This window comes from Ciona intestinalis, unplaced genomic scaffold (genome assembly GCF_000224145.3).
Source record: "Ciona intestinalis unplaced genomic scaffold, KH HT000184.2, whole genome shotgun sequence".
Classification (NCBI taxonomy): Eukaryota; Metazoa; Chordata; class Ascidiacea; order Phlebobranchia; family Cionidae; genus Ciona; species Ciona intestinalis.
Window position 1 is genome coordinate 502,255 of NW_004190506.2, and position 25,827 is coordinate 528,081.

At 34.9% G+C, this 25,827-nt stretch overlaps 3 protein-coding genes across 4 annotated transcripts in view; 1 reads left to right on the forward strand and 2 right to left on the reverse strand.

Moving 5' to 3' along the window:
- Positions 1-11,866, reverse strand: part of LOC100185047 (breast carcinoma-amplified sequence 3 homolog) — a 28,589-nt gene extending 16,723 nt beyond the window's left edge. The window contains exons 1-12 of the mRNA XM_002120967.5: positions 11,633-11,866; positions 10,946-10,997; positions 10,476-10,719; positions 10,057-10,117; positions 8,721-8,905; positions 8,415-8,491; positions 7,749-7,832; positions 7,101-7,337; positions 6,006-6,260; positions 4,631-4,758; positions 3,926-4,065; positions 3,229-3,501 (exon numbers count right to left, since the gene is read on the reverse strand). Of these exons, the coding sequence (XP_002121003.3) occupies positions 3,229-3,501; positions 3,926-4,065; positions 4,631-4,758; positions 6,006-6,260; positions 7,101-7,337; positions 7,749-7,832; positions 8,415-8,491; positions 8,721-8,905; positions 10,057-10,117; positions 10,476-10,719; positions 10,946-10,997; positions 11,633-11,733 (1,837 nt within the window). The 5' untranslated portion in view covers positions 11,734-11,866. The remainder of the gene's footprint in view (positions 1-3,228; positions 3,502-3,925; positions 4,066-4,630; positions 4,759-6,005; positions 6,261-7,100; positions 7,338-7,748; positions 7,833-8,414; positions 8,492-8,720; positions 8,906-10,056; positions 10,118-10,475; positions 10,720-10,945; positions 10,998-11,632) is intronic.
- Positions 11,867-12,360: 494 nt separating this feature from the next.
- Positions 12,361-13,721, forward strand: LOC101243312 (pulmonary surfactant-associated protein D-like). The gene is made up of 3 exons (XM_004227306.3): positions 12,361-12,780; positions 12,877-13,112; positions 13,418-13,721. The coding sequence occupies exons 1-3, from the start codon at positions 12,513-12,515 to the stop codon at positions 13,616-13,618; spliced, it is 705 nt and encodes a 234-aa protein (XP_004227354.1). The 5' UTR covers positions 12,361-12,512; the 3' UTR covers positions 13,619-13,721.
- A 552-nt stretch (positions 13,722-14,273) lies between these two features.
- Positions 14,274-25,416, reverse strand: LOC100180335. 2 transcript variants are annotated; one of them, XM_026839288.1, is made up of 24 exons: positions 25,303-25,416; positions 24,886-25,033; positions 24,761-24,829; positions 24,136-24,319; positions 23,823-23,894; positions 23,481-23,640; positions 22,857-23,049; positions 22,147-22,306; positions 21,696-21,809; positions 21,065-21,184; positions 20,614-20,692; positions 20,051-20,073; positions 19,333-19,684; positions 18,706-19,033; positions 18,215-18,329; positions 17,700-17,825; positions 17,001-17,084; positions 16,913-16,937; positions 16,796-16,851; positions 16,491-16,539; positions 15,859-15,945; positions 15,246-15,405; positions 14,637-14,744; positions 14,274-14,574 (listed from the first exon to the last, which is right to left on the reverse strand). In XM_026839288.1, the coding sequence occupies exons 1-24, from the start codon at positions 25,385-25,387 to the stop codon at positions 14,517-14,519; spliced, it is 2,955 nt and encodes a 984-aa protein (XP_026695089.1). In that variant the 5' UTR covers positions 25,388-25,416; the 3' UTR covers positions 14,274-14,516. The 2 variants fall into 2 exon arrangements, with proteins under 2 accessions (XP_026695089.1, XP_026695090.1); XM_026839289.1 differs by lacking the exon at positions 17,001-17,084.
- Positions 25,417-25,827: the final 411 nt, after the last annotated feature.

Genomic DNA, 25,827 nt, shown 5'->3' on the forward strand with positions numbered 1-25,827 from the left:
ATATAAGTCTGACAAGTACTAAGTCGATATATAGTAGCGTGGGGGAAGATCGGGCACCTTTTTTATTCTATTTTCTCGTCTAATTTGGTAGTAAACATATAATATTCAAAGAATTATAAAACCGTATCCTCACGACTCCCATGGATGTTACATGTTTAAAACACGATCAGGATATTTGGTTAGCTTCTGTTAAAAGTGTCCCGTCCTACCCCATCCTAGTTATATATAAGCAGTACCAAGGAATCAAAAAAGCTTCAATGTCAAGAAAAAAGCCGCGATCGAATAGATGTTACTCTAAATTTAAACTAAAGCCAAGAGACGCCCGAACAACCTCAGTTAAACTCATAGTTGTAACGGATTTCTATCTGCTGACGATCCAATTTCGAATGGCAACTATTGAGAGAAAATGTATCTTTGTCTGCAATCTCAACTTAAATGTGACTATCGGCTTATCTCAGTACAAAACCAATTGTGCTGCACATTGTTGCGCATTTTCTACGACTCAACGGATAGACTTTGAAAGTTACTAATATAAACAACGTCACTGATGACGTCATCGTTTTTTGGAAGCACACCAACATGTGCTGGTATCGAAATGCCAAATCTGTGATTGGTAAACTGCGCCTGCTCGCCCAGCAAATGTCGCAGGTCCTTATAATAGCTCACTTTTATCACGGAGTGAATCAACTCTCCATTAATGCGCGTGTTTATACATTATGCGCATACCTTGCTTATTACCAGTTTTATCGATAAGCAGTTGTTTCGAAACGTCGCCACCGCTTATGAAACGCTGTGGTCGAATACCGAGTCAAGTTCTCCCCGAAGAGGAAACGAAAGAACCGTCATGAGTTCAGCAATGTCACCAGTCATGACAGGCGCCATTATGGCCCAATAATCCGCCGAGGTTTCGGCCTGTAATAGCCAGGACGGGCGTCTTTTCTACCTAATAAAGCCTTACCAGCGTAGCGAAGAACTTTCCAAAAACTTTAAGGGCGCTGGTAAATATAGCGTACGACAGACCTTCACAATTTGGGGTAGTAATACAACAAAAAGAATAAAATTGAAAAGAAAAATAGGCGGAATTGCCCAGAGAGAGTTTAAACTTCCAATGCTGTATACTATTAGTCTCGACTGTTAACATATTATAAAGCGTGAATATATAATTCCGCCCCATGAGTATTTAGGTAATGGAACTAGTTGCTACAGTCTGCTGATTTTAAGCGGACATGCCAACGTATCGATTTTGTCATGCGTTTAACTGATAAATATTACTAACATTCGGATAGCGAACTGGTTGGACTTGATTTTTGTCTGTTACGTTTCGTAGCACTAATCCTTGTCGCGGGAACCGAACATAGAAAAAACTTTTTGACAATATTTTGGATGGTTTTACATTTTTACCTACTATTTAAGACATGTTGAAATAAATGGTTACTGTGTGAAGAGTAATCTCACAACTGCAAATTACGAAAATTTAAATGCAACCGTATAGTGGGTGGGGGAGGATGGGAAACATTTTTTATTGTTTTCTCTTTCAAATTGGTAGTAAACAAAAAATCAAAGAATTAGAAAACCGTGTCCTCACGACTCCTATAGACCGTTGTTATTTGTTTAAAACACGATCAGGATATTTGGATATTATGTGCTAAAGGTGTCCCGTCTTACCCCACAGCACATAACCGATGGCATTGTGTTTATGGCCCACAGTTTAAAACACCGTCGTAGAAACAGTAATATGGTCATCAAAATATACATACACAACCAAATAGATAAGACTTCTTAATTTACATAAAACTTTCTGCAGAACATAAAGCACACAAACAACAGCATTTGATTCTTGGAAAAAACGGGTAATAAACAAACCAAGCACGAAGTAGCTTGTACCAACGAAAGGAAACAGGTCAATTTTACCGCATGACACAAGTAATATTACACAAGCTATTTCTGTATCCCATAAGCTATGTTCGATAGTTCGGTTTTAAGATTAGATAAGAATTTAAAACGAACTGATTTTATCTTGCTTATCTAACATGCAGTGTATATATAATAACATGAGTTCGGCGATAACAGCTGTTTTTTGCCCGGATACTCCCACTTTTGGGTACTGCCATAATAAAAATGTTATGGAAAAAAACAACGTGTCGATCTGGTGACGAATCTAAAACTTACGTAACAGTGGTACCTGCTTGCGTCACAATACGTACTAAAACGATTGTTTTAAAAAAAAAACACGAAAAATGTATGACTAGACATGTTATATACGGTCGCTTTTAATAAAATGCAACTAATATAACGTAAAAAGGTGAGAAATGTCATTATAGCCACTGCTATGATTTGTGGGGCAAAATATAGTGTTTTATGGGCTATATTTACAAATACGTGCATAATTTAACTATTTGTACCATAGCCAGAAAACGTAACCGATATAGCAATTAGTCAGTAATTATGATCTGAACTGCTCGTAGCAATTTAATTGTTCCGGGCCTAGAATCATGCAATGAGAAAATGACTTAAAATAGAATTCTTTGCCATTCGATCGCTTCACGGAAGAATTGCGTTGCGTAATAAGGACATTACATTTGATTTGAGGACATTACGATACATTTGGTTACCTAACCATGGGCATTGCTTACACAATAATAATAATACAATCTCAACTGAACTGTAAAGAGCTGCTTATAGGGCGAATATACACCTAAATAAAATCCACCGTTTAACACTTAATTCTGTCAATAACGTCTTAAAACAACATACAGAAAATGTTTTCGTAACATTCGTATTTACACTTCAAAATACGTGATATACATTTTTTTCTTTAAAATACGCTTTATGTTTAACAATTTCGTCATCAGCGTCTTATTTACTTTATAATATTAGACTTATAACAAAGTTATGGGCAAATGCGTTGGTATGTTTAAAGTGCAGCCATGCTGTACAAATGACGTATTTAGTAGATCGTTATGATATTAAATTACAGAACAGTACAGTTACCTATTAAAGTAAATATATAGTCCATACACACATTGTACATATATATTCAAACCGCTTTTCCAATGATGCTAAACTAAGACCGACATAATTACATAGAGCACGAGTTAAGTACAGCTTAGCAAATAGGAGTCATATCAGACTTTCTCACTTGTGTAATTTTAAACGGCCGAACATTTTGCCCAGCGATGGCTGTATACTTATGTAAAAGTAAAATCAAACATCACCAACATGCTTTACCTTTAACCGACCGATCCTTTTGCGTGAGGTTGAGAAAGTGTGACGCAATAACTACGTCAGCGGTTGTCGGCAGTGACGTAGATACGTTGGCGTCAGTTGATGACGTCATGAAGGAGGATTGGGTAGGGAGAACAGCGGGAAGACTGGCTGCGACAGAAGTGGCGTGACCCAAACGTACGTGAGCCAATGCATTCACCAGTACGGGGTGGGGAAGGGGGGGTAACCTCGGGTTACTAGAGGTCAGTGACCTCGGGGAGAGAACTCGATGGTGGGCTGAGAAAAAGTTTGAATGTTATTGTATATTGGAATAATGGAGTGTATAGGTAATAGTATTTTTTGTGTGGAAAATAATAATATATATATATATAGGTTATATCATAATAATACATAGGTTATTGTTTAATAAAATTAAAATGTTGTTTTCCAAGAAAAATGACAGTATCTTTACTGCAGAGAGCAACATTCAGCATATAGTACTGTGGCGTAAGATGGATACCGTTAAAAACTTATCTATTTTAAAGTTGTAAAGATACATGCAGGTAAATGAATATTTTACCACCAAATGAGCCGGCAAAAGTACACAAACAAACGACCATCTTACCCCAACCTTAAATACACCGTTATGGGACACACATATATATAACATATACTCAACTATGGTCGTATAGGACCAAGCAATTAAACATAAAGCACCCACTTTGCCAGCCTAGTATTCCCTGGGATAATGGTGTAGGGTTGTCTGAAAGAGGTCTGTAAGTTGGAATGGGGGTTGGTTCAGTATATTCAATGTCATCAAGGCCCGCACTTTTGTGGAAACGGCTAGATCGGTTCACCAACCTAATGTAAAGGCAAAGTTAAAAACCTTTTGCATTTTTACATTTGTTATGTAACTTTTTTGGAAAATGCATGAAAATTCGAACGTCGTTTTGCGATAAAAGTTAACTGGCGCAGTGAAATACCTATTTTTTACCTTTACGACAGCCCTGGTTTTCGGCATCTGTTCAATTATGTAATTTTAATTCATAAAAAATGCGAAAAGGAAGGTTGTAATTACCGCGCATTATTACACAATGTCGATTAGAAATATCCTGCTTGAACATTTTCTAATAGCAGGTTTGGCTTCCCTAACTAGTAGTTGCAAACTTACAACGAAAAACTCCAAGCTACGTTCGTACGTAAGTATTAACAGTGCTTCTACGCAACTGTAACGGTTACAGAGAAAGCAAGGGGCGTAGCTCGGGAGGTGCTTACATACAATAGACATTTTATTACGTCACAATAGCTGCTTACCTGGAAGCTGAAAGAAAAATTACGCTGACGCATGCATACGTCTTATAGGCAATGTACGTCATATAAGCAACTAAGTACCGCTTATGACTGCAAGACTGATGATAGTGTTTACCTGTCCGATATATGGGTTCGCACTATAGGATTTCCCCCGTATGGAGCAACAGGGAAAACGTGGCAAGTTCCCCGACGGGTGCTGGCACATAACCATCGACTGTCCCAACTAAATCTCAGCTCTTGGACCTGTAATATATAGATTTCTATAAGTATTTGGCGACAAGTAAAATTAGTAGTTATAAGTGAATACCGTTGTACGTAAAATAGTGAACACGGCAGTTAAAATTATGTATAGCCAGCATGGCTTACCTAAAATGTTATAAGTAGGCCACGGTATATAGCTTAAGAGCAAGATAATCATTAATCCCATTTCCTACTTAAATGCTAAATACAGAATACAGATTATAATTATCAACGAATAAATATAGCCGGGTTTCTAACATGAAATTTACATATAGTAGTGTGGGGTAAGATGGATACCGTTAGCACATACTATCCCATATTTCCCAATTCTTAATTCTGTGTTTAACATTTAAAAACGCGAGTTGTAAGGATACGGTAGTATAATTCTGATCACATGCTATCTTAAATAACAAATGGGACCATCATAAAAGAAAGTACAAATGTAACCATCTTATCCCAACTCTATACGGTATCCCATTTTTTTATTGCTAACACGTTCAAACCATGCTTTTATGTGTCACTTCAAATACATACCACGCGTCGAGTTATTTAGCGTTATATGTAACCAGTACACTATTTAATGAGTAATAAAACTAAGTTGAGATTAAAAGTGATTAACCTCAGATATAGATTTGCGCAGTGTGGGCATTCAGCGCTTCGTTAGTTACCGTTGTAAGCAGTCATTATGTGCCTAAATTAGCTTCTCATATCCCCAAGCATAAACATTGCGCCGGAATTTCCAAGTTAGATAACGAACAATGGAAATTTAAAACTGTAATTACGAGTTTATAACGTGGTTTAAGAATCGCGAAACTGTTTACGTTTTAGTTAAAGGTAACGTAGCGTAAAGTTAACTGAGTCAGGTCACCAGTCCGTGTACTTATTTTCGGCATAAATTTATAATAGGGAAGGGTAGGATGGGACATGTTTTCTTATCTGAACCCATTTGGTAGTTAAAAAAAATAGTTACACAATTGTTTAACTGTAACCCCGCGACACTAAAACAGCGTTGTTATTCTTCAAAAGACTGTCAGGAAATATGGCATCTCGATGCTAACGGTATCCCATCTTACCCCACAGTTTATAACACAGATATAAATAGTGATTGTTTCGTAACGTATAAAATGGAAGTACGACTGGGCGGCAAAATACATGCTGCTTAAAGTATAGGATTATAACACTGTTGAATTGCTGCTTGAACTATAGGAATTACTAACAGTATATTTTTTACCAACAGTTTTAATCGTTACCTGAGCGGAAGTGTCACCCCTACGCAAGGTATACAGATGATGGACCGCTGCTTGTGTTGGCCCGCAGGGATGGGGCAAGACGGAAAAAACGTGGAACGCATGGCCAAGCTGGTCTGCTGTTGCCAATAATCGACCACACGCGCTTTGTTCCATCAGCGACACTGCGTGACCGGCGTGGGCGACGAAGTGAGCGATCAAATTGCTAGAGTCGACCTCTAGCTCCATCTCGCGATCGGTGAGATCGTTGTTGAAGTTCTAAAATTGAATGAATATTTAACTGTTTTGACTTCGGAGAGGAAGAAATCACAGTTTAGACAACTCATATAAGACTACGTGGCGATAAGGACTTGCGCAAAAAGGCCCACAACAATAGCAGTGTCAGGTCTTGAACCCATTTCCTCTGGGCTATTGACAGACGCGATAACAAATGTGCCACGGAGAAAAGTTATTTTTTTAGAGGATCCTTGCTGTTTTAAAGGATAAATGAATAACCAGTATGTGGAAATATCATTCTTCATTGCGTTAATACCAACTGAATTATTGTTATTTAACCGTCGGAAAATATCCAAATTTCACTGTTTCAAGAATAAGTATGCATTGGCTTACCATCTTACGTCTTATTACTAATGCAACACTTTGTCGAAACCTAAGCATTAGTCTGGAACCTATGCATGGTTAATGTAGTTACTGGATGAATGCCAATATGGATTTTAACGCGAAGCAGACACGGTGTTAGGAAGATACTAATTCTACATTACGAGTAGTTGGTTTATTTTTGTTAAGATACTGCCAAAAGTGTGGCTACTACATGTCATAAAAACATTATCGTAAGCTATGGCCTATGGCCAGCAAGTAAATAAATGTAAATGACCATTATATTACTTCTGCTATCAGGCATGATAGGAATCTTTTTTGAAGTCTTGCCGGGTGGCAGACGAAACGTCGAAAATACACGACGTTTTTACATACCAGATGAGCCGTTGGAAGATTATTTAAATGTAAATGCTAGATCAACTTTCTCACTTTTGCACTACTTTTGTAGATCAATTACAGACACGGTAAATAAATGTAGCTAAAGTTGAGTAAATTACTTACTTTCATATTGCAGAACTTTTGGAGGTCAATAATAGACACAAGTCCTGGTATAGAGCCTTCCAAACCACGCTCCACACTTCCGTTTGTATTTGTTGACTTTCTTGAACCCCACGATCGGTCACGTTGCGATGACACTGACGTGCTTTGACTGACTTCTTCGCTGGTGCCAGTCAGGTGACTTTTGGCAGCAAGCCAGTTAACTGTGTCACTGAACGTGGAAATCCCTTTGCCGATCGTCTGTAGTGAAATATTAGGGATATTAAGCAGATGTATTTGAAACTCGAAATGTAACTGAAAACGGTAGGCTATATCTTATACCGTATCAGTTTTAGTAATATCCATGTAAAATGCTTATCGTTATGAATAGATTTGTTTATTGTCAAACTAGCAATACAATTTCTTTAGCAAGTACAATAAAATTAACTGCAGCTTAAACGTTGGCAACTAACGTACATAGTGATTTTTATCAATACATCTGTTTACTGAAAAAACAATTCAGGATGTTAAGAAAATATTTGCTTGGCTTATTATTATACGGCAATTTATTTGAAAAGTCTACCTATTAAAAAAGTCACAAAAAAAAGAAAAAAAAAATGTTAGAAAGCAGCAAGAAATAAAACGACCCTCAAACCTTTAGAAATGACTCACCTTTGCTGCACTAATCACAGTTGCCACATACGATGGGACTCCATCCCCCGCCACACCCCCTGATGATTGCAAGCCTGGTAGTGGCTGGGAGAGAAAAATATTTATTATAATATTGCACTAGTATTTTAAAGGTAAACAAGTTACATAAATTTTGACTCATCAGGTTGAAAAAAACGTGGTATATTTTCGACCCTTCGCCTGGCATTATTTACGTCATGCCTGGTAGCAGAAGTAACAAAATGCATAACTACATATGGAGTAACTTGTAAATGGCATGTTGCACTATTTTTTATGTAGCTAATAAGAAGAAGGGATTTGGAGCAGATTTGGCAATTCTCCCAATTTCAATAGATACCTGCTTGCTGCTTGCATATGTGGTAACTCGTCAATAAGCAAGACTTGTATGAAACAAAACACATGTGGTATACCGACTGTTATTGCCATATTTGTTAAACTTAAAAGTGAGGGTAGTAAGAAGGCATGTGTCAATGAGCTAGAGGTGTATGAAACACAACACTTGTGGTTCAACAACTTCTATTGCCCCTCACCAAAAATAAACAAGTTGCATTCAATCATCGCTATTATGCTGTCTGTTGGACCTGCATGTCTTTGTAATTATTGTAAGCATTGCAAATAATAATAGTAATAAGTGTTGCAAATACTTACTATAGAAGGTGAATAAGCCAACCATCTTCTACCAAGTGATATTGGATTGGCAATGAATCCTCCACTTGGATGGCAACCTGGAAAAAAGAAACGAAATTAAACCAATAAAGTCCGGTGTGTGTTTTGATTTCAACTTTTATTATAAATTTATTTATAAATTTTAATGGAATTTATAGTTCCATAGGTTTGTTTATTCATGTTTTTTCCTGTGTTATAATTTTTTCACAGCATGTATATCATGAAACAAATTTGGTTGTTTTTTTATATTATTATAAAACTTCAGGAAATTATAAAAATTGCACTCACCGTTCAGTATAAAAACTTGTGTAAGAGTTCTCGCATCAAAGCCATGAACTGACTCTTTGAGAGCAACAAGAAGAAGAGGAGCAGGTCCTGCATGAAGACTGATGACATCTGAAGGAAAGTCTAACCTCTTTACTTGGTCTCCGCTTCTCAAGGACCGGATGGTGACTTGTGCGAACATCTGCTTGCTGTAGGAAAACAAGAAGTAAGAGTTTTGGGAAAATGAAGATAGAACTGTGATAAGTATTGGTATATAGTACTGTGGGGGAAGATGGGATACCTTTAGAACGTAATATTCAAATATCTTGATCGTGTTGTAAACATTTAACAACGATCTACGTGAGTTGTGAGAATACAGTTTTATAATTCAATGTTCTTTGTTTACAACCAAATGAGACAAAAAAATAATGAAAAGGAGTCCCATCTTCTAAAGAAATTTAACAGGTATGATATTAGGTTAGAAATAAAGGTTATTAAAAAGTTAGAAAACTAAAAAAATCTTGTGTGTATTATTGAATGCAATTACATTCATAGCGTTAAACATGGAAATCATTGATTAGTTTATTCAATACTGTATTCATTGACCCTACTCATATGCACAGACACTTAATAAAACCCGTTCAAAGAATTAATACATAGATATGATGTGACCACTGTTTCAAAAATTGCGGTGCATGTCACCTTAGGTACCATAGAGGTATAGCTATAGATAAAACTGCATAGAGGTATCAGGTATGAAAGCAAATTATTATTTAAATCAGATGTAAATTACGTACAAACACAAGTCACTAAAAATGTAAGTCTTAAATAGATCTATTGTTCATTTTATATAGGTGATCTTTAAGACCAACAGTTTGTGCTAGAGCTAGATCGTCATGACTCATGATGTTCTGTTTAGCCTTTTGTTTATGGACAAATATAATATGCATGGCAGCAATAGCAAACAAAAAATGTGAAAAATACATATAATATATTGTATAAGGTAACTTATTGAACAGGGTATCCGAAATCTGCTAGATAATACAGAAACACATGTAATACTCATTACATTACTGCATATTGCAGCAACACAGCCTTAATCAATAAGAAGTGACCGATGAGAAGTAACAACAGAACAATGCTAGAAATATCTTTTGGTAAATAATTTATGATGCAGAACAAAAAACTCTTTGTTTTGGTGATCATTAAAAACCTAACTTTAGCTGCAAATGAAATTTACAATCAAGTTTTTTTTAAACTTCATCTTATATTTATTTAAAACACAGCATAAAATACTCATTGTATACAGAATAGCCTACTTGTCATATTTGCTAATGGTTGGAATAATAGTAAGACATACCTGTTAGCAGCAAGACAAATAGCAATCAATGGTCTTTTTTCTTGCAGTTGGTCAATGATATCTGTAAATAATAATAATAGATATTTAAATGAACCACCTCAGGCAATTGTTATAGTATAATATGTGTGGTTGTAACTTGTACGTGCCTGTTGTATGTGTTGCATTATTTATTGAATAGTTCAATTTAATAAAAATTATTTTTAAAATTTTGCTTTAGAATTTTTATTTTTATTTGTATGGCTGACAATTTAGACAACCCATAAGGGCCATAAGCATCAAAGACCACTGGGTTGGAGCAGTTGCCCTAAGAGGCACACATCATGAATTGGTAGCAGTATAGAGAAACACATAAACTATAGGCTGGAGACGAGACGCTTAAGGCGCCGTTTTTTGACCTGGTATATTATTCTGCGATTTACCTGATGCAGGGGGTGGTGGTAATACACATGCCGTCTTGACGGGGCCATCTCTTAAAGAGAACACTTCCTGGGCATCTCCATTTATTTGTAAGTTCCACATCTGTATTCCATTAGAATAACCCAGCAGTAGCAACATGGGTGGATTAATGGAGCTTTCGTTTACTTCAGGAGCATCAGGGTAGGAACAGAAGCGCGCCCATGTTATTGTGTCTTTCTCATCAGGTATTGCAGATTTAGTGTATGCCTAGTAAACATAGTTATCTGATTAGATAGCTGTTTGAAGGTGGCAATACTGCCCTAACAAAGAAGAGGTGAAATGGTCGAAAAATGAGCTAATTTTCTAAAGATTTAACAATATTTTAGGCCTGTACAATATTTGTAGATATCTTTTACATCCCATACAGAACATATTATTTCATCACTGAATTTAAGTATATATGTTCATATTATAGAATATAGAATGTACAAACCTGACTCAAATCATGGATAAAGTTGTAGACACTCTCCATGTAAGACTTCCCACTGAAAATAAAATGATGAAGTAAATGCGATGTATTAAACATCAAAACAAAATATGGTAAATCCAAAAGCTAGTTTATGTTTTGTACAAAAAGTATTTACAAATCAAAATGTGAAAAATCCACCCCTTTACATTATAGGCCAGTTCTTTAATCCAGCCGTTTCATTTCAAGCAAATATGTTTGCTTATTTGTGTGCCCTGACCTGACACAGTCTTCACTGCTTCCCTAGTACTCAATAGTGTAAAAAATATGTGCATTTAGAAATCAAACTACCCAAACTTTGTCGATCATGGTAAATTTGTTTGTGATTTAACCTATTAATAAATAAAAAATAGCTTGCTCAATTTATGTTGTGAAAAAATGGGAAACGAGTGGATGAGCTTATGCTCACTTAACATAAAACATATGGTGTATAAAACTGGGATGGTATTCTTGGCTACCAACTTAAGTTAGTTGATCGCAGCCATATTGGTTACCGCGTTTGTTTTTAGTCAGTTGACTAAATTTTAGTCAGTCGATTTAGGCGGCGACTATAGTTTAGTTGGTAGCAGAGAATGCCATCCCTAGGTATATTTTGCACTATAACATACCCGGTACAGCGAGGCACATATAATAATGCACAAGTATTTGACTTACTTGGCTGGTTCAGGTTTCACACATCGTCCACCGCTACTATCCATTCTCCTTCTATTGCTCTGTTGCACTTTATTCTCACCAGAAAAAGTTGTTCCTGACATTTTGGAGTAAAGATAGTCACATGATGTTCATTCCTCCATGTTTTTATGTTTTAATTCACCAGTTAAAAGAAGTGTCTTTAATTCAATTGATTCGGGCAAAATGATCACTTTATTTTTCTTAAAATCGTCTGCTAAAAGTTCGACTATTTTAATATTTACAACGCTAAGGAATCTAGGCTAACAAAGGCAAAACACAGAGCTTATGACACTAAGAAAATAATAATGGTTAATGTCAAAGCAAGACTAAATTACGGGCAAGTTTGGGTCACCTTAGACTTTACCACAACAATAACAAAGGTTTTGACTGGTTGAACAAATTGTTACGGTTCGTTGATTGTTATTGTTCCAAGCGGACTTGTAATATATAGTCATTAAACTAATAATGCCAGTTGTCACGATTCATAAAATATATTTAGGTGGGTTTGAATCGGTTTACTGTGTACTATAAGTTATTAATTTATACTGTGTTTCACGTGTACTTTACACTAGATGCAATGGAAAGTTTTATAAAGTATTTTCAGTATCTGGTAAAAATAATCCTGACGCCTGTAGGCGATAACCATTCATTCATAAACCAACAAGTTAGCTTACAAGAAGGTTAACTTATAAGGTAAGTTGCATAACGTAAACAGGTACCACAAAAGATCCATAAATGGCAACTTCTGGCGCGAATCGATCTTCTAGTAAACCTACCTTATATGGCAATTAAGGGTGCGTCTTCCCAGTATAAAAGAGACAAGTCGGTCCAGGAATTACATAGCCTAGTTCCAGCTTAAACGATGGCTTCTAAGTTAGTATTTCTGCTGCTTGTAGCTCCAATAGTTGTGACAACGGCAGAGTATCTAGTTTGCAAATCTATCAATGAAGTTTTCCATTCAAGAGATATCAATGCACCGCACAACTCAACAGGAATACGAGGACCTACTGGTCGACCTGGAAAAAGGGGGCCTCCTGGCACAATTGGTAATCCTGGTCCAGTAGGTCCATCAGCAGTAGTCGACTGGGACAGAATTGAAACAAAAATTCGTCAATTGGTCGAAAACTACAGTAAGTATATATGTAAAGAGCACAAGAAGCTGTTGCGTTGAGGAAGTTATTAGAGCAAAAGAAATAAGTACGAGGCTTAATGATTATTTTTTACAGCGAGATGCTCAGGATTGATTTTCCACGGTCGATGTATAAAGCTGGTCTACACAGCTGGCTACGGAACAACAAAACAAGAATCGGAAAATATTTGCCATTTCTACGACGGGCAACTGATTGACATCGAAAGTAAAGAAATGTACGACCTTGTCTACAATTACGTGAAAAATGCCTGGAATTCCTACGTAGACGCGAACCGTGATTTCGTTGAAGTGTGGCTGGCTTCCGCATACGAGGTTGGTACTTTGTTTTTTGGGGGGGGACAACGGGACACCTTTAGCACATAACATACAAATAACCAGATTGTGTTTTAAACAATTAACAACGGTCTATGGGCGTCGTAAGGATGCTGTTTTATAATTCTTTGACCGTTCTTTGTTTACTACCAAATGGGACGAGAAAATAGAATGAAAATGTGTCCCATCATCTCCCACCCTAATATATAGTGTTTCTATTTAATGAACAATATAGTGTTATCATTTTTAACCACTCTGGCGAGTATCGGTATGCTGCATTGAATTATTCGACGTTTTACTCACAGAACGGCGTGGTGAGAATGCGCAACGGGAGCAGTGGTTATGCGGAGTGGCATCCTGGATATCCCACGACCAATGCTGGCAATAACGTGGTTGGTTTTGTCATTGCTATTAAACCAACAAGGCAACAAATTGGAATGTATAACATAGGATCGATAGGACTAAGTTATAACATAGCGGTTCCACTATGTGAGTTTCCACTGTAGGTGTTGAATATAGCTACAACTCCTACTAAACCTTATTACAAACATACGATGTCCATGTTTAGCTGTACATAAAATGCTTAATAAAACGAACTTGTTCAAATCTATGGATTTCCCAGTTATAGTTACAACTCTGCAAACCGCGTTGAGCGTAAACTTTTAACCTGCTTTAGGAAAGAAATAGGCAGTGTAAACGAAGGTATATATGTAGATGAGCTTTTTATTTTATACTGCAACATTTATGGTGGAAATCCGGTTATTTTGGGGATTGAAGATCATATTTAAACATGCGGCGTAAGTAGCTATATAACTAATTAATATCAAAGCACCGTATGCACCTATATAGTGGGGTGGGGGAAGATGGGATACCTTTAGCACAAAATATATAAATATCCTGGTCGTGTTTTAAACAATTAACAATGGTCTATGAAAGTCGCGAGTGCAAGGTTTTATTATTCTTTGAATGTTCTTTGCTTACTACCAAAAGTACGAGAAAATAGAATGAAAAGATGTCCCATCTTCCCCCATCCTACTATATAGATAATAGAGTACGTACTTTAAAGATAGAAGAACGAACTTACTCTAAGAAAATAAATTTCTGAAAAACTGACAGCGGCTTACTTTTGAACACTATAAAAGCAGTTATAAAAATGCACACTACTTTTAAACTGAAGGTGTATTTTTCATACAATGATTGAAAAAAAAGGAGAAACAGAAATGACAACCAAGAAGCTGATACGCTTATGGTTCGATACAAAAACGAAGGAAGAACGCGAACGAAATACACAGCACAGCGTTGAGGAATCAATGTGCAAAGAAAATAAAAACGAAAATGAATACACGATTATGTGTAATACAAAAAAAGCAGGTCATCGTGGAAAGTGAAGTCCGGGTTATTATTTTACTTTCGTTTTGGGTCACGCCACTGCCTCTTACCGCGGCGAGAAGAATCGTCATGCCTGAAAATGGGAGGCGTTAATGCGTAAAAAGTGATGCGGTTATTACGCAAACATTATGATACCTGCGGTTTCGAGAACCGTTTCCTTTTCTGGATACTGGGTGCGGACATGCAGTCGTTGCGTGGCCGCGATCGTTGCAGTTGTAACACATAGTTGAAGAAGTAGATTGCCTACGTCACAGGTAACGACAAATATAAGCAACACACGAAGTTAGCTACTACCCAAAAATTGTTTCCAAACTAATGCTCACTTATAAATCGGGGCTGCTTTAATCGGTGGCTATCGAACAAATTACATAACCTTTCTTTGGCATAGTGGGTACAGCGCTCGCCTCTATAGACCACAGCAGGCGGGTTCCAGACTCGACGTTGCTTAACAGCAATATTAAACTAAGTGGGCCGCCCTTACTAGCTGTCTAAACTGTAAACTGTAAAGTATCAGAAAATATCCCCCGAAAACAATCTTCACAAAATTACTATGTGGTAACTCTTAAGAAGGCGCTATTAAGGTGTATAAAATGGAACAGCTGTATTATAACGATTGTCACTGCCTCGACACGCAAGAATAAATAAGTGGATTCATACGTTCAACTCTGTAATTGTGTACAAAGTACTTTACCTTTACCCCTACTCAACAAAATGTCGCTAGTTTAAAGTTAAAACAGACGTTACCTTGACGTGTATCTTCTGTTTCCACGGTCGCCATGAGCAGTGCCGTCACATGACAGACGGTCAAACGAACTGTTTCTGCTTCGGTTGCTATGGCGATCATTATCGACTTTTGGTTTGTCGTTTTCTTCTTGCCAAGCATCTGATACATTGGAATACGACGCTGTGGGACGGAGTATGGTGAAACGGGATAAAAATAAATAAATGTCACTTTTTAATCATCGCGTGGCGGGGCAACGACAGTTGTTATAATACGCCAGTGTTTTGTTTCATACACTTAGTGCGGACTATCGTTGACCTGTCGTGTGAGGTTAGAATAACTCAATAAGTTTCATTTATTTATTCGAAGTGCTGGTTGCATTTTTCTTAATCAATACGTTAAACGTACAAGAGTTTGTACGTTTGCATTACACTTTACTGCATTTTTATTTTTTAGAAAAATGTGTACAAAACTACCAATAGAACCAGTAGGCTAAGAACCAAATTTATGTTGTTTATATAAAATATACAAAAGGCAAAACAAGTTATGCTTTTTTTACTGAAGAGTTACAGACACATAGTAATTTGTAACATAAACCAATATAGTACAGAGTATTTCTGGATACAGTATGTAAACCTGTTTCAGATGAAGCAACGGAAGTGTTTGTTTGTTCACTGTTTGAGATCTGGGAGTCGTTTGATGATGAAACGTCAAGGGGGAGTGCTGAGGTGAAAATATGGATTGGAATATGAATAAATGCAATAATTACTCGTGTGGCAGGGCAACGATAGTCATTATGACACGGGTCTTCTGTTTCATATACCTTGTGCTTAGTTAAATGATTTATCGCATATGCAACTTTGTGGGTGATTGTAATTTTACTTCACAGTCTATTAACCTTTTATTACAGATTGGTTTTGGGTTCTATGTTTTATACTTAGTTTTAAAAGCAGCACTGCATCAGAATGGCTTTTACAGTAACAAAATTAATAAACAAACTTCTCATAAACAAAGCAAATGCACATTTTGCATATAGTGGGGTGAGGTAAGATGGGACATGTTTTTATTCTCTTTTCTCGTCCCATTAACAAAAAAATAATTACAGAATTATAAAACCACAACTCTTCAAGGCGTTGTTAATTTAAAACACTAAATATGGAATTTAGGAGTTAGTGTATCCCATATTACCCCACAGTACAATATCGCATTCTAAATGTATAAGTTCTCTTGGAAAAGTGTATTAAGTTTAATAGATAGAAATTATTTACCAGGGTTTGTAGCTTCAGCATTTAAGCCAGGTATGTTTTGTCTTTGGTTCTGAGAAAATAGAAATATTAGAAATGTGTGTGGCAACAACATTTTAAAACAAAAATTATCCGTAGTTTAATAATTATTCGTAGTCTTAACGATTGTCGTTTGTTAAGGCTTCGCCAAACTTTTTTTCTTTGTTTCATCAATAATTTTGATACACATATTATATATATATATAATACATATACAAAACAAAATTAAACTACAGCAATATTTTAATTAAAACTATATTTAAAACTTAAGAAAACAGAATACATCTTACATTGTTTGGTACTTTCACATTATTATTATTTCTTTCCAGGACCACTGTAGGATTCGCTGCGAAAAATACAATTTCCGCTTGCATAAAAATGTAAAAAAAAAAATACAAAATGCTTACCTTGTACGGATGCATTAGGAAACATCTGCACAAAAATAAAATTACTTAGTAGCCAGATAATTTGGTTTTTATTAAAAATGTAACTTACGATTGGGTTAAGATTGATCATGTTTTGCAGATTATTTGGATTTTGGTTTTGTGTTAAATTTCCCTTCATAAAATGTAATGCACGCTGTTAAAAATGCCAAGTTTGTAACTTGTTTTTATCGTTTATTGAAACTACCCAAATATTGAATTAATAAATCGACTAAGGTGACTTGATTAGTTTTATAGTAGGGCACGGAGTCTTTATAACACTTAACACTTTGTCACATTTTACACTTAAAAGCTTTTTTGTTTAATACCCCTGGTGTCCGCTTATCAATTACCCCATACATAACTTTGTGGGTGATTATTGTTTTTTAATCTATGGCAAATTTAGACAACTCTAAAAATAAGGGACTACTGGGACAAAGTAATTGCCGCTAAGTGTCTTGCTCTTAAACACACACGCCCACAATGGTAGCAGTAACAACATTAAACATAAACCAATAGCAAAGTTTTGTAACAAAACTTCTAAACTTTTTTGCACATATATTAATAACAAACCATACACTGTCAATAAGACAAACTAATAAAAACAACTGCTGTGTAGTGAGCGGCCACACCTAATCAAATGGCCACAAACTTTTTTACATTTAAAATAAGAAACCATGTTTCCAAAGTTTTAACCTTACTGCAAAGATATTTCTTGGTCGAAAACTATGATGACCACAGACACCAGAATTTATATATATTAATCACTCGCCTGTATTTCCGGGAACTTTTTCAAGTAACTGTTGAAATTAAGTCCCATGCGCTCTGGCAAGCTGCTAATATCCATGGGGACACGGAATCTGTAGAATTCTTGATGCAATTCGGGGAATCTTTCAACCTGGAGAAGTGTACAGGGCTGTGTTATGTGATAAACGAACGAAGCTGTATAGTTTTTATCCTTCATAAAAAGGAGTCGCGGACCGCCGCCGTGGCAAAGTGATTGGCACTCCAGCCTCTAACCCAGAGGTAAATATAATGTAGCATAGTATATATAATATGACATTAGTGCCTTGATATTTTAATATAGAGTAGAGTGGGGGAAGATGGGACTCATTTTCATTCTATTTTCTTGTCCTTTATGGTAGTATGCAAAGAACATTGAAAGAATTATAAAACCGTATGTGGACCACTCCCATAGACCGGTGTTAATTGTTTAAAACACAATCAGGATAATTGGGTATTATGTGCTAAAGGTGTCCTGTCTACCCTTCTACTATATATTCTTACCTCGCATTCAAGTATATGCTGAAACAACTCAAATGGTAAGCCTTCCCATAGTTGTTGTTGGGTTTGTATTGCTTGCTGCCATGCAAGTTTAACTGGTGGTGGAGGTTCCCCCATGCTGTAAATATACAACACAAGATTAACAGATAACTATACAAGATTCTATTCGGATAAGAAACTAACGATGTCAAAAACGCATTTGGTTAGTAAGTACACATTTAACTGTAAAAAATTCGACCAATCTGACCCTGATCTAGTGTTGGTAAAGTTGGACGTGTAAAGAAATGGGCTTTTACAGTTATCACACACTGTGTGTCGATATTATATGTAAAGAAATGGGCTGTGAATGAGAGACTGACAATTGGATAGACTTAAATGGCATAATAATTTTAATAGGACACTGAAATCTTCCATTTTACAAAACGCATGGATGGTGAGAAAACTGACAACTATAATTTAATATATAATGTTAGAAAAGCAAGATCAATACTTACTTATCAATGTTGATGAATTCGTTTGAGTTTTCCCCAAACAAGATGAGGGTGAAATATTTAAGTGACCGTTTGGAAGAGATGTCCCATCCGGACTGCTGGATGATATTGTGATCCCCGCTCCCAGCAAACTGGAGGAGAGGGTACTCTGGAGCAAGGGATGCAGCTGGAGGTTGAAAATTCATCTGAGGATTTCCAAGAGAAGAGGATAGGTGATGAACATCCCAGGATTGGTTTTCAGGAGCAGGGAGGATGCGAGGAGGAGAAGAGGATGTTGTTCTTTGAATGTAATCTTGCGCAAGCGCAGATAGACCAACGGTCTGTTGGCAATCTGTAAAAATTTTAACACAAATTTGTAAAATATTTGTAGATTTGAAAATTAATTTTTTTTGGAGTATAACTCTCATGGCCACAAACAAATAGATTTATAAAAAAAATAAATGTTTTAATTCGGAGTAAAGGAGTAAAACTCTTATGACCATACAATGTGAAGAACTAATATTTTCAATTTGCGGGAAAATCTCTTGACTAAAAATAGGAAAAATTATTATTCCAATTTTGATTTCACGACCCACAGTTTAAAAACTATTAAAAAGTTTCAAAGAGAATATAAAAAATCTATTTAAACACCTTTTCCTGTTTTTAAACTTCCAATTGGTTCACTTGTAGCTATCTTTTCACCACAAGCTTTTTCATTGCTGGTTGCAATTTCTAAATTTTCCTTCAATAAAGCTGACTCTACACTTGTAATAACCGCAATAAACTCAGAATCTCTGTTGTCTTTATCAACCAAAACCTTTTCCTGATCATTAGAAACATTTTCTTTATTTTCAGCTTTTTGTTCGTCCAACTTGATCTCCAGTTTACAATCTTTATCACTTTGAGACGCATCAGTGGATTTTTCTTTTACTTCATCAGTAGTTTCAACAATTTCTCGAACTACTGGTAAATTTTGGTTCTGCAGACGGACGTCTTTGCAAAGCTGCCAAGAAAAATGATAGTTAAAGAAATGCAACTTATAAATACATCAAACCCTTACACACTTATATTATAAACTCAGGTATACAGCAAACAACATTTTCACAATATTTTACTCACAGCATAACATCGATACAATCATTACCTATATACTAGAACCGGGTTTTACAAATTTGGAAAACAAACTTCAGGGGTCACCGAGTGTATACCAAGAACATAAAGCACTGCATGTATTATTCTATTAACTGTGAAGGATCATGAAAATGTTAGAAAATTAAAAGGGGTCGTGGCAAAAACTTTGAGAAGTTCTGTACTAGAACACCCCACCCATTTAAACCCAAAGGGGAAATCAATAAGAGCAAAAACTTACTTGATTGGTCTTCTGCTTTTCAGCTGTGAATAAATATATTTAATTAACTTAAATCAACAATGAAGAAAAATAAATGAATGTAATTTATTTATTCTAGCTAGCAAAGCAACGACAGTTGTTATAAAACTGATGTCCTGTTTTATAAATCTAATGCTCTTTTACGAGTTACCACGTATGTTACTTTGGTGAACTTTTTATATTTTTTATGTATGGCTGACAATTTAGACAACCCATAAGGCCATAAGTGACCACTGGGTTAGAACAACTGCTGTTGCCCAAAGACACATACACTCACAATGGTAGCAGCAACAAGCCTTGAACTCCTAACCTCTGGATTAGAGGCAGGTGCGCTAACCAAAATGTGTAACATGTATGAATGGATCTTACTTACTTCATCCTCGCATGACAGTAAAACGACAGTCGTTATAACACAGGTGTTCTGTTTCATACACATCATGCCAGCTTGTAAGTAAAGTATGTTACTTTGTGGTTGATTATTTTTATTTTCGAACAACATGGGTGCTTTATATGGTACATAGCCACTCTAAATTTTAAAATCTCACCTTTAACTACAAGTTCGTTAAACTCTGTGTCATCCACGGTAACTTGAGCTTCCCATATATCTAATCCATCCTTCTTATTCTAAAACAAGAAATTAAAATGTTTTTTTTGTATGCCATGCCTATGAAAATACACCAAAATTCTAGTTTTGAGACAAGTAATACTATGCTGTGCTCTGGTAGTTATTTAAGTGACTTCCATATAAACAGAAGCCTAGATATCAAGCCATTGTTGCAGTTTTTACCTAAAAATACCTTTTACCTAAAAACGAAAATTGCATGAACTAATGAAATGTTCAATTTTTACACAAAACCAATCGCCAATTAAAAATTGTTGAAATCTACATGTGTAACAACTATTTAAAACAGGTAAGGCGTGTATGAAATGAAACAATGTATATAACTTATCTTGTTACACTAAGATAAATAGATAAAATACCACATGCGTTGCTACCTTTTCCATCAGCTTTACTTTCATGGATTCTCCTTTTTCCAACAAACGCTTCAGTTTTAATTTGACTTCGTATGGTATAGCACTTGTGTTCAATGATTTAGTAAAATTTACTTGAACGCACTGTAAAAACAAGTGTTCAGAAAAGATTCACTGTTAGTGTATAAGGTGTGACAGCCACGCTTTTTAATTGCTACATATATGGAATATTATTTCTGCTATTTTAGTGTTAATCCTTTTCTGTTCAGTTTTTAATAAATATTCCAAGTTATTGAATTGAACGAGGTTAATAAATTTGTGTTAAGTGACGGTTAAAAAATTATTAGGAAACACTAAACTGGAACATTATCTTAACAAAGAAATTTAAAACAGGTTTTAGTTATCTAGCCTATACAGTAAAGTAGGGTGAGGGAAGATAAATATCCAATTTATTCTATTTTCTTGTGCCATTTGGTAGAAAGCAAAGAACATTCAAAGAATTATAAAACTGTATCATCACGACTCCCATAGACCGTTTTTAATTGTTTAAAACACAATCAGGATATTTGGATAATATGTGCTAAAGGTGTCCCATCTTCCCCCACCTACTATACAACCAGCATTCTCACAAGCACACACACACTACTGTACTTACAAGTGGCTGAATCTGCAGCAACTTTTCATCTGGTTTGAAAAACTCAAGTTTTTTTGGCGATATTCTTTTCAAGACTTCATTCTCTTCATCAGGATGATGAATGATCATTTCCCCCTGCATTATAGTTGAAAGGTTATGGAGGCATTAGTCTAAGGTGTTTATACAAACAAGCAGTGCTAAAGTATATTATATTCTACACATAGAACCACATTTATCAGTGAGGTTTCCTATGTTTGATAGCTTTGGGTGTAATTGCATTTACTGAACAAAACTTTAAAAAAAATCAATAAAACTAAATTGGAAAATGGAATAAGGTGTCAGGGCACTAGACAAAGGCAGCCTAAATACGAGGTTCTATAGAGTGCCATGCCGCGAGAGCTTATTTTTTTAAACTAACTAGTAACAAATGCAAAAAAAGACATTTTTAAATTAAACATAGTTAAATTGTCACCCTATTTCTGTGTTGGTTTGTATCCTCTAGACCAGGGAGTGAAAAAGAACAGCGGAAAAACTTTGATAAAGTTTTGCATCTGGCCACTACCAGTTTTTCATTAAACAAAGGCATCTCTTTTTCACTGATTAAAGCAAGCATGCCCTCATTTACTTTATTCCTGTAGAAAAACATCGTTATTTTTATTTGTTTAAATGGGCAACTGTAGGCAGAGGCCGCAGAGCGGAATACGCCTAAATTTAAACCAGAGATGGCTTCAGCTTGGTGTATAGGACACTAAAAAAAATACTTAGTTGGTCCAACACAGTGGTCACTAACTGGTTGTACAAATGGTCAACTGTACACAAGGAAAACACACATAATATCAGAAGTGGTAAGTCATAACCAGCCGGTACAAGGTTAATAAATAGTACACTGATGTTGCAGTGTATTAAATGAATGATTTAACCAGGATTGCAACTTATTTATCTTCTAGTGGAAGATAAATAAGTTGACAGCAGTTATATCAACGTATTCTGTTTTACACCTTGTGCCTCCTTAGGAACTGTCATGTATATACCTTTATTAAAAATAATTATATTTTGAGGACTTTTTGTGCAAGGCTGACAATATGGAAAACCCACATTTTAAATTTTAGATTTTCAAATATTTAAGTTTATTTATTCTTTTTTTAATTTTAGATTTTAAAAAGTTCTATTTAATTTACTTACATTATATAATTCTCCAATATCCCCAAGATGAACTTCCCATGGTTTACTATACAAGGATGGGGCAGATAAAGTGATAACGTGCGGTGGTTCATAATATGCTTGCCAAGAAATTGTTTTGGAATATCAAATTCAAATCCATCGTTCAACTCAAAAGAAACATCTGTCATTATTGCTGGGTTGGCCCAGATTGTTTCTAAAAAAATATCAACAAACATGATAGATAAGTTAAATTTTTAAATCAAATGTTTAAATGTTTTGCTTTAAATGCAGGAAAAGATTAAAAGAACATTTTAAACAAATGGGTTAGAGTTGGATTTTGAATTTTACTACTTTTATATTTATATATATATGTTATATTTATAATTTTTTTTCGAAAGTTTGGCAGTGATTTTCTTATGTAAATACTCTAACTAGTAGTCACCAAACACAGGGGTTCTTATTGATAATATGAATAACAAGACTTCATTAAATTCAATATACTTTTGCTCTGCTTGTTTACATGGACACATATATGTCAACCTTGTTTTAAAAGTTGGGGTAACATGTTACAAGACATCCCAATAATTTTGTTACTTTATTTGAAAATATAAACAAATTAAACTGAAAACATAAATAAAAATTTACCTGCCGTATAAAAATCAATAGATTTAAGAGATATTGCAGAAATATCAAATAGCTGAGTGTTTTCATCTGCCAAACAAGGGCTAATATTGGCATACGGACCAACAACTTTATCCATTATTTCTATCAAAGCCGTGTTCAATAATGCTGCATTATTTTCAAGCTGAAAACAATCAGATTAATTTAGAAAAATTAGTAAATTACGATGTCCGAACAAAATATAAAACCAACATTTTAAGTCATCTGATTACTGTATTTTTAATTTACCACACAGTGATAGAGTATATATATATACATTTATAAGTATATACATATACTTTATATAAACAGTATATTTATATTTACCACTGTACAAATATCTTGTTCATTGAATTCTGATTTATCATCTGAAAGACTGGCAAGCATCATTGCAAATGTCTGTTGATTTGAAATAGAATGAATTTGATGCAACTACAGTCATTATAACACAAGGGTTCTGTTTTATACACTCCATGCTCACTAATGAGTTACAACATATATAACTTTATGACCAATTATGTTTTTCGAATATTTCTTTATTCAATGTTTTTTGCCAAAGTTTTCCAGTATTTTCACGAGTATGTCAGTCTGGTTATTTTTAGTTTAAATTTTATTTCCCAGCCAATTCCAATCAACATACAGTTGTAACTTTATTTTCCAATTCTTTCCACTTTTCTAATTCAGCATCAAGTTTACTGTTCGTTTCTTTTGTAAATTGATCAATTTCTGAAACCAGTTCCGTTTCCTTACAGTTTAGTTGTTTTAGAAATGAATTGTAAATTTCCAGCAGATTGGAATGAACTTCAGCATGTGCTTGCTTTGTTCTATTGTTAAAATATAAAAATATGAATCCCTGTTATTGCTAGTTTTCCTAATAATTTTTATTGGAACTTAAAATATAAATACCAATTCAGCCCTATTAATGAGGGTCAAAGAATGTTTCAAATTTCTTTGCATTGGGCTAAAGCTACATGCCTACTGCCCAATATGTCCCAAACAGTTTGCAAATGCCTGATGCAGCTCTGCTGCCATTGTTTTAAAATTTAAATATAATCCACCGAAACAGCTGATTAGTATTAGCTACAGTCAACATGTTATATGTATTTGGATTTGGATTTGTAATCTTCAACATTCTATACGAATTATGCCAATGGCAAACAAACATATTGGGAAAGTATGAAAAAAATATAAAATTAGGGTCTAAATAAAAGCAAAAAATTAAAATGTGGTCACTGTAAAAATATAGCAAACATAGTTTCTCATACTGTTCCATTATTTTCGTCTTTAAATTCTTTTTCCTGGAAATTTCTAATTTTATTTTTTCTTGAGCCTCCCTACGAAAAATATAATATTAATATTCTGTTTGGTTCTAAAATCTAAGCCAAATTACATGCGAAAAACTTTGACCCTTTCGTAATACATTTTCTTCTTAAAATCATCTTTTAAAGGTTGTATATCATGGCCCAAAAAGAAACCCTGGGAGTGGAACCCAACCCGGCATTGCTCGCATAACAACACCCCAGCAAACGTGTTGTCTTCTGTGTTGAAACATATAGATATAGAGTGAAAGATAATAACTAAAATATATAGAAAGTTAAAGATAAATACTAAGAGTTAAAGATAACTAATAACCACTACCACAATAATATTAATACTATTAGGGATGGAATTGTTTTGTACATTTTTAAAAAAACACAAAAAAAAATAGAAAAAACATTTTTTATATTAAAAACTGTATTACACATATATAATACAAGTTATTTTAATATATAAATATATATTGAATTATTGTTCCAATATTCCTTACTTTCCAGTGGGTTAACACACGTGAAGCAGATATGGTTTGGTTCTTCTTTCTCACAAACTCTACAAAACATATTCGCTAGCGCCATTTTGTTTACCGTTAATTATTCAACTTGTCTTACAATGTAAACAAAAAATAAACCACATTAATAACAGTTATAACCTATATATTAAAGCGTCTTCTATCAAGTACTTAACTATAGGTAAGTACTTAGTGCACCCAATCGATGAAACTAACTAAAAGTATGCTTGAACTATATATGTTACGACCACGGACCACAGAAATATAGGTTACGACCTACGCCACGAACGAACGTTTTGCGTGTAAATTGATTAATTTTCTAGATCTTAAACAATGTTGTACCACAACAACAACCAAACACAGCATTGCAAAATAATATTACAGTTTTATAATCACCACATTTAAAACCGAACTTTAAAGAACAACATTCAAACGAAACACATACGATTTTGGAAATTATGACGGAAATTTAGCGGGAAACATGACAAATGTGATTTCTATGATTAC